Genomic DNA, 9,287 nt, shown 5'->3' with positions numbered 1-9,287 from the left:
GAAACGGGCTGCCGCGTCCGGGAAGGGGTAAATTAACAAATTAAGAGGAAAAAAAAAAAAAAAAAAAAAAAAGGGCAATACAACGAACAGCCCAAACGTTAGGTCCAGACTGAAAGGATGGACAGAAAACGCTAAAACTTTTTTTCTGCCCAAAATCATTCTGGGAACACAGAGCGCCGGCCGCCGGAGGATTTAGCCATTTTACTCACCTGCCAGGACCCAACAACCCTGACGTGTCGGTGCTGGGTAACGGCGAGGCGCGTGGGGCGGGGCGGGGCGAAGGGGGCGGACCCGCCCCCGGGCCGCGTAGCCACGTGGCCGCCCCCGCCGCGCCGCGGGCAGCGTGTGGGTCCGTGCGGGCTCGCCACCAGCCGCGCTTCTGGAATCCTCCCTACGGGCAGGAGCAGCACCGGCCGCGGGGCGGGAGCGCTCCTCGGGGCCAAGCGGCCCGAGCGCTGCGGCAGGTCCCCGGCAGCGGGGGAAACCCCTCGCCCTGCGGTGAGCCTGCGCGGCCGGGCCGGGGAGACGCGGGCCCGAGGGAACGGAAACGATCCTCAGCCGAGCCCCCGTGTCTGCGGGGCCGGGGTGCCCCGTGCATGCGGCGCCCCTTCTGGCCCGCAGCCCGAGGAGACACACACACACCCCACTTCCCTCCAGCCGTCCGTGCTCTGAGACCGGGGCAGGGGCCGAGCGCAGGGGGCACCTGTGTGTGCACAGGCCGGCTCACGCCTCCGCTCAGTCCGCAAACACCGTGTCAGCCCAGGCCAGCCGCAGGGCGACCCGCCACTGTCCTCAGCTGGGCAGGGAGAGAAGCACCCAGGGGAGGGATAAGGGAGAGAAATTCCACATTTTGAGTAGAAGCATGTGCAGTTGCTCTTGCTTTGCCAGTGGGGCTGGGGAGAGCCCTCAGGGCAGTTCCGTTTTCTCTCTACCTTTAGCTGAGCTGAGGTCTAGTCTCCTGACAGCACAGGGTTTCCTGCAGAAGAGGCACCTGCAGCCAGGGACTGAATTCAGAGTGCTAGTGAAGTAATAAGTCCATAAAGAAAAAAAACAACAACAAAACCCACCCACCCGCGGGAAGACTGATGCCTTTCAGCAGACATCATTTAACACGGGGGAGGGGCAGTAAATATGATCTCAATACCAACCCTTCCCTCCACTCCCGATTACGTGAGCATGTTTAAAAGCACCCACTCCAGGTGAACATGCTTTGCCTCACCACGCCATCCATCCTACTACCCACCACACAGAGGGCACCGGCAGCCCTGACCCACAGGACTGCCCCCATACCTACTGCGGCTGTCTGCCAAAAAAAAAAAAAAGCCTTACTACCATTTCACTGACACTTTGCCTCACAACTGCTTTTATGTCTGCCTACAGTGGCGATACCAATTCTCCTAACTCATAACTCAATTACCTTTCAGTGCAATCACATCACTTATATCATATTATAACCATTATATTATATATAACGGTTTTCAGTCTTAGCCCTCCCGTTCGGAAAGATCTCTTTCTCAGTGCGATTTGCCTGTCAATAGATGTTTATGACATTTTTCCTAATTATTCCAAAAGTATTCTCCCTCTATCTTGCCTCCTTTCCAAAACCCCCAAGGAAAACTAATGTCACAGCTTTTAATGTAAAACAAGAGCACTTTCGGTACAAATGCTCACCCTACTTGCTGCTCCTGCTTTAAAACCATTTTTCCAGCATGCCAAAGTACTGAAGTTTGTACAAGCACAGCAAGGCAACAACTAATATTTTAACCTTGTAAACTAACTACATTAACAGCACCTAAAAATGTCAGGGTACTAGTGTTAGTCTTAAAAACTCCTATAATTAGCTACAGCCTTTAGAACAAGTTTTACATTTAATACTTACCAACAATATTGTTTTAATGACCTGAGACACTGTGAAGCAAATCTTGGGAGGTACAGCTGCTTTCACCATGCATGGTGTTAAGTCAGTGTAGTGGTTTAACGCTGGCCAGTGCCTAAGCACCACGCAGCTGCTCACTCACAGTGGGACAGGGGAGAGCATTGGAAAGGTAAAGGTGAGAACTGGTGGGCTGAAATGAAGTTTTATAGGTAAAGCAAAATCTGCACATGCAAGCAAGGCAAAAGAAGGAATTCATATTTTCCACGGGCAGGCAGGTGTTCAGCCATCCCCAGGACAGCAGGGCTCCATCACACATAACGGTTACTTGGGAAGACAAATGCCATAATACCAAATGTCCCCCGCTTCCTCCTCCTTCCCCCAGCTTTTATATACTCAGCATGACATCATATAGCATGGAATATCCGTTTGGCTAGTTCAGGTCAGCTACCCCAGCTGTGTCCCCTCCCCATTGCTTGGGCCATTCCAGCCCTCTTGCTGGCAGGGCCTGAGAAACTGAAAAGTTGAAAGTCCTCATAGTATACACGTTACGCAGCAACAACTAAAAACCTCAGTGGTATTAACACTGCTCTCACACCAAATCCAAAACACAGCATTCACCAGCCCCTAAGAACAGAATTAACTCTATCCCAACTGAAACCAGCCTGGACCACAGCAACCTCCTGCCCTCAAAGCCAGGAGGCACCAACACCATCGCTGTGAATTTGTGGGCAGTTGACCCAAAGTACAAGCTCACTGCTGCCAAAAGGGAAGTCTTGTCAACTCAGTTTTCTGTGATGTTTCTTGGTTGACTGTAGAGAAGCTTCAGAGCCAGGTAAAGTGTGAACAGACATTATACAGTCAGGAGGAGGAATCTGCACACATCTCAGTCACAGATTCCTCAAGTGATCTTAGAAACCTCTTCAAATGGCATCCTCACTGCTCCCCGTAAGTCTATGTGCTCAGTAATTATTTCTCTTTCTTATGGCAGTGGTGGAGCTCACTACTTTTTGAAAAAATAGTTCTTGGTAAAAATGGATACCCACATCTTCTCAGATACTAAGAGAAGTTCCAAAATTCAGAGCTGGGGGTGAGGAATACCACTGCACCCACAGATAGTGCAACAACAAGTGTGTTAAAGCACTCCTGGATAGCATCAGAAGCACATTTACAGTTCTCTCTACAAAACAGAATGAGGCAAAGTAGCAAAACAAGCCCATTTCCACTTCTTACAATTGCTTTTTACATCACATCACTGATAATAAACCAACGCAACTTCAGTTCACTACCAGAAGCCTAAATTGCTAATGCTAAAACCTACTTCTGAGAGCAACTGAAGGTCTGCCCTAGCTGTGCCCTGGAACTCTGCTCATATCAATCACACCTCTAACTGCTGACCCAGAAAGCACCCAACAAAAAGAATGCAACAGCTGCAGCTTTCTTCCAGGAGATCCAGATGTAGCAGTATGCAACTGTCTGGTGGATGCAGCATTGGCTTCCAGAAGTCAAGACTATTCAACCCACCCTCAGACTCAAGTAACAATAACTGCAGGACATACTAGTAGAAAAAATTTCTACCTTAGGCCTATACTAGCTGTCCTTTTCTTCATCTGACAATCTCTCCTCCCATCTTTAGTCTTAGTCTTGTTTGCTTTTCTTCAGATACTTAACTTCCTCCTAGGCCAAGTCCTCCAATGACCAATACAGCTGTTGCCATGAAAAAAATCAAAAACAAAACCAAGTATCAAACCTGCATTGCTCAAAGTTACTCCAGCTCCTCTACGGGACTGTGAGGCAGACCTGGGAGTCCTGTTTAACCAGACCTCCTTCCACCCGCCTGATTTCCCTGCCCGCGTATCGCACAGAACACAGCATCCTGATTTACAGCATTTGTGCCACCAAAACCCAATTCTGCATTATACAAGCTGAGAAGCAGTTCCTACCAGCTTTGACTAGCACACGGAATGACAGGACACAAGAAAAGTGGAGCTTTCATTTATTGGGGTGAAACTACAAATAGATTCACTTTGACTTCTGGCTCTGTGCTTGTGCCTTCAACACCTTCACAACAATCTTCTGCTCCTCAATAAGAAAAGCTCGTTTGATTCTGGAAAGTAAAGGAAAAAAAAACCAAACAGCTTTAGGACATTTATCTACTTGAGTGAAAACACAAAGACAAAGTTACAATTAGTTTTGCTGTCTCAAACACTGTGTTAGTTCCACAACAAAAAGGGAAACCATGGATGTTCTTGTCAGCATCAAAATACAGCGACAGTGTCTAAAAGTAGTGGTTTGGGGAATGAGGCCCAGTATGCCTGCAAATTTAGGGCGAGTGGCTTGTAGGCGAGCAAGGTAATACCTGATGGCTGAACACTGGAAAAATCTACCACCTTGACTAACTTTGAAGGAAAAAACAAAAGCCCTCACTGGTAATCTAGTCATTCTTAAAGGCAGAACTGGCATGACAAGTCATGGTCAGCCCTCTTCCTTAGAACTACAAAAACTTTATGGTGAGTCTAGTTTTCGACAAGAACAGTTCCCCTCTCAGCATTAAAGCTTCTTTGCACATGAACAGAGAAGACCCTGCCAGGTCAAGTCATGGCTAAATAGGATTATAGACACATGGGGCCACCATGCAAATGGACCTACATGACAGTACTCGCACATCAACAGCCTATTTGGCGGTTTCAAGTTAAAAGCACAAATATACCATACATACTCTTCTACCTTACAACATGAAAATGCTATCCTACATACCACCTGGCATATATGACTACCTTTGCAGTACACAAAACCCACCAAAGATGCCTAAACAGGCAGCAGAAAACCTGCCCATTACAGGAAAGAAGGTGACTGTTCTTTTGTTTAGGCAGAGAAAGACATACTCATGTATTAAAAACGACCTACATAAAGTGTTTGGGAAAACACTCAGAAAGAAAGTGGCTTTTAACACAGAAAAGTTATGCTATGGATCTGCAGCCGTAACAACCCATCTTCAGTAGCACCTAATGCCATTTAACTTAGAACTCAAAAAGAAAAAATGCTGGCCAGATATGCACTACAGATGAGAAGACTGGCATTAGACTGCTGACTCCAGAGATCTGCTTCGATTACCATTCACAAACATGACATGTTCATTGTAATAAACATTATTCCTCAAACTTGCCAAGGAAGTATAGAATCTACAGTTGTTACACAATAAAACTGAATCCAGTTGAGGCCCAGCAAAGGCCATCTTAAAGCTTAACTGCATAAAGATGCTTAATAGGCAACCGATTAATAACTCTGAATCCCAAAACACCACAAAGAAGCCAAAAGCTCCATTGATTTTAACTAGTATCTTTACATAAGACAAAATGGGATAACAGAAGTCACAAATCTTTACTACAGAGACTAAATATAAAATACAAAAATCCCAAATGAGCAGACTGTTTAGCACCGAAGCGAGAGTGCAGTAAGAAATCATTAAGAACATAAGGTCTCTACAAAGGAGCTTCACATGCATTAACTAGCTTAAACCGAAAGAACAAAATCGCACACATCACTACTAACGTGCCCCACGCTTACCCTCTCCATTTTACTACACCAATCTCAGAGAATAACCTTCAAAATCTTGGTCCACATTATGTATACAGTGACATGTAAAAATCTTGTATAATGTTACCTCAAGAATAAAGTTAGCTTTCTGCAAGCTTACCTGTCGCGAACACACTTAGCACACATGGAACCACCATAGGCTCTGCTAACATGTTTCTTCGTTTTTGACAGCCTCATAAGAACTTTAGGACGCACAGCACGAACCTAAAGAAAGCAAAAAAATGAGAAGTCTATCATAAGACAGCGATTCTGAATAACAACCGTATCAAGAAAATTCACTTTGATAAGTTTAAAAAAGCAGCAACACTTGAAGTTGACTAAGATGCAAGAAAGCGACAGAAGTCGTGGTGGGTCTATGTGCCATCTTCAGTATTCCTAGGCTGAGCTTTTCATTCTACCTCTGGGGTTCACCAACAGGTTCATTAAAAAAATGGCCTATAAAAAAGATTATTTTCCCACAAAAGGCCATCAATATTCATGCATTCCCATCACTGTTAAGAGCCATAGTGTTACACCAAGAAAGTATTTGCGAGAACACTATCGCATTAAAAACATTAATTCCTTTTTTCTAAAATTAAAAGTCAAACTTACAGGGATTTTTTGAAAGCCTACCTAATAGGTCCAATTTAGACTTTTAAACCTACTACAGAATCACCTTGGTCTAGCTCTAAAAATTGCAGCCAGCTACATCTCAAAAAACAAAAGAACTTTGATGTAACAGCAATGAGAAGTGTAAGCATTAAAAAAGCACTTCCTCTAAGTTTTCAAAACTTATTTTGACAGTTAAGCTTTACAATATTCGTAGAATATTTTAAATAAGAAAGTTGTTCCAGTGAGAATTCATCAATAAACAGGTCATATTATATTACTTGAAAAGGCTCTTTATGCTAAAAAAAAACTGTTAAAAAAAATATCTTATGCTTACACCACGAAGTCTTCCTGGGCATATACCACATGCTGACTTTGGTGCCTTCCCCACTTTCTTGGTGTAAAGGTAAACAATCCTGTTCCCGGGTGTTCGGGACCTAAGTGCAGCAGAAAAATAGTCAGTTAACATAACAATCAAAACTTAAAATTAGCCTTCTCAAAAAAATAAGTTCTTGGAAACTGTATCTTACTTACAGTCTGGTCTTGTTGGAAGCTGTGTTGTAGGACAACCTACGGCGGTAGGTCAGGCGCTGAACCATTTTTTACACCTAAATTAGTCAAAAAGAAAGCAGCACTAGTTTAAAGGCTGAATGTCTACATGGAAGTTTACTTATTACAGCACCACCTACACCTAAGCACTAGGTCTCTTGCCCAGGGGCTGCTAATTCTATGTCAGCATTAACAAAACTAAAGCCTTTCCTCATCAACAGCCAATATAACTACATTAAAAAACAACACACGCCAATGCGCAGAATGTGATTTGCAACAAAAATCCATCCGAACTAACTTGAATGCAGCTCAACATCCTGGTCTTGCCCGTATGAGGTGATGCTGACCCAGCAAACCGTTCAAAGCTTTAGCACTATGTATTTTCTAACCATCATAAGCCTGGCTGACAAGCAAACGCCGTCTCTTGGTATTTCCCCAGACAGCAAACTGCGCCAGCCGCACTCCAGGCCCGGACCGGAGCCTTCGCCCAGCCCAGCCCAGCGCGACGAGGCCAGCGAAGGCCGCCGTACCGCCTCCGCGGCGGCGCCGAGCAGCAACGCCCCAGCGGGGGCTCGGCAGCCCTCAGCGCCCCTCACCAGCCCCCGCCGCCGGGGCTGGCACCCCTCGGACGCTGGGCCGGGCCGGCCAGGGCCCAGCGCTGCAGCCCCCGGCATCGGCCGGCTGCGGCCCGGAAGACGGGACGGGGCCCGGCCGCGGAGGCCTCTGGAGGCCCGGCCTCTCCGCCGCGCAGCTCTGCCCCCGCCGGAGTCCCTCACCACACACCCCCGGCGCCCCCGGCCGCCTCTACCGCCTGCCGGGCCGCGGATGCGGGCGGATGCGCGCCGACCGCCCTCAGCTGCCCACCGCCATACCTGGCGCCGCCGGACCCGGAAGAGGAAGCGGAAACGCGCGGGTCAACGTTGAAATAGCGGCGCGCCGGCACCCGGAAGGAATAGCGGCACCTGCGCGCTGTGGCGCCTCTCGCGGCGACGGAGGCGGGCGGGCGCCGCCATGTTGTACGCGAGCGGAGGTGCCGGGCGCCGCCATGTTGTACGGCTGCAGGGGGCGGGCGCCACGGCCGGGGGCAGGCCTCTCTGCTGCAGGTGCTTCGCCTTGCACAGGGGGATCGCACACGCGTCCTCCCGCCCTGCCCCCACGGCTTGTTTTAGGTTTTGTCTGTTTTAATGAAAAAGCGTTTTTCTAAAACCATCAGCGTCTTGTTTTGGTTTCTTTTGGCTTGTTTTTTTGGCTTGTTTTGAGTTTTGTCTGTTTTAATGAAAAAGCGTTTTTCTAAAAACCATCAGCGTCTTTCCTCAGCAAGAACATTTTGTTCTTCATTATGGCAGTTAGGGAGTTGTAGGCCCACAAGCCGTTTCTCAGCCTGCTCTTCTCTGTATCGCAGGTCACTCACACACGCCTTTCCACCCGCCGACCCGGCCCATAACAGACCTGGGAACAGCGTGCTCTGCCGCAAAGCAACCCGGGCCACAGCCTGCCCCCCTGCAGGACTGCATCCCTTCTCCTGCCATCCTCAGCGCGGAGAGGGTTGCCCCTTCCCTCTTTTTGCAGCGTTCTGGTTGTTCAGGAACGCCTGGCCTGGAGGGCTGCAGGCCATCCCCCCGCGCCGCCCCAGCCCCGCAGGCTCATCCCCGCGCGGGGCTCTGGGGATCAGCACACCCCGACATCGGCCTGGCACCTCCTCGCTGCGCCAGCAGCTGTGCTCGGAGGCTGGCGCAGAAAATCCTCTTGCCTGTTGGTTTGCCAAGGCACGGACTCGCTGTCTCAGGGACAGGCGCTCAAGCAGGAATATGAAGATATAAAACTTGCTCTGTCGGTCAGGTCAAAGGTTCACCTGACCCAACATCCCATTTCTGACACACAGGTACCTACAAACATGAGGGAAACAGGAGAGGGCTAGTTGATCTTTCACTTAATACACCCTCCCCACATTCAGCAGTCAGCACCTTACAAGCCTCCTGAGCTGGGTGATGTTTTCTGACTTTGGTATTTAACAGCCTCTGGTAGATCCTTGAGCAAAGAAAAGGAAGGAAACAGCAAGAACTAAGGGAATGTAAGATTGCTTTTCAGCAGCCAGAAACAGCATGCCAGTGGTGACAGATCTGCCAAATTTGCAGTTACTAAAAAATAAACACAAAAGCTACCCCTCATCAGCTCCTTGCAATTGCATTAAGCACCACTTTTGTAGGGAGGAAAGGAGCGACGCTCACCGGAAGGAGCCCCACCAGATTACACTTCTCCCAGACGTTTGTTTCAGCTCCCATCCCATGCATGCACATTGACAAGCAGAGCTGGCCTCCGCGCTCTGAAACCAGCAGCTGGCTGGCAATAGGAAGGCCCCCACTATCCATTTCTGGCCTCCCTAATGGATCCTGCTGCCACCCCGCCACACAGCACCAACACATCGAAGACCAAGAGAATTTAAAGCACACGTTTCCATCCCTTCTGCTCCCCAGCTGGTGGTGGTCCTGCTCTGCCACGCAAAGTCCATCCCCTCCTTCTCATGGCACACATGAATGTTGTGGCTGCTGCTGCAATTGGTGCTGACTTGTACGGGCAAAATCTTCATACATCATCTGTGCGAAATCTCCCTCTTCAAGGAGCACAGGATTGGTCCCACCATCTGTAAGCCCCAAAATGCTCTTTTGCTCTGCTGGCCTGA

At 48.4% G+C, this 9,287-nt stretch overlaps 1 protein-coding gene across 1 annotated transcript; it reads right to left on the bottom strand.

Annotated features, from left to right (window-relative positions):
• Positions 1-3,852: 3,852 nt before the first annotated feature.
• RPL34 (ribosomal protein L34) lies at positions 3,853-7,616 on the bottom strand. The gene is made up of 5 exons (XM_056342726.1): positions 7,480-7,616; positions 6,593-6,666; positions 6,396-6,495; positions 5,571-5,674; positions 3,853-3,980 (listed from the first exon to the last, which is right to left on the bottom strand). The coding sequence occupies exons 2-5, from the start codon at positions 6,655-6,657 to the stop codon at positions 3,896-3,898; spliced, it is 354 nt and encodes a 117-aa protein (XP_056198701.1). The 5' UTR covers positions 6,658-6,666; positions 7,480-7,616; the 3' UTR covers positions 3,853-3,895.
• Between the last annotated feature and the right edge of the window lie 1,671 nt (positions 7,617-9,287).

The sequence above is a fragment of the Falco biarmicus genome, chromosome 1 (genome assembly GCF_023638135.1).
Source record: "Falco biarmicus isolate bFalBia1 chromosome 1, bFalBia1.pri, whole genome shotgun sequence".
NCBI lineage: Eukaryota > Metazoa > Chordata > Aves > Falconiformes > Falconidae > Falco > Falco biarmicus.
This window is presented reverse-complemented; position numbering and strand designations above follow the sequence as displayed.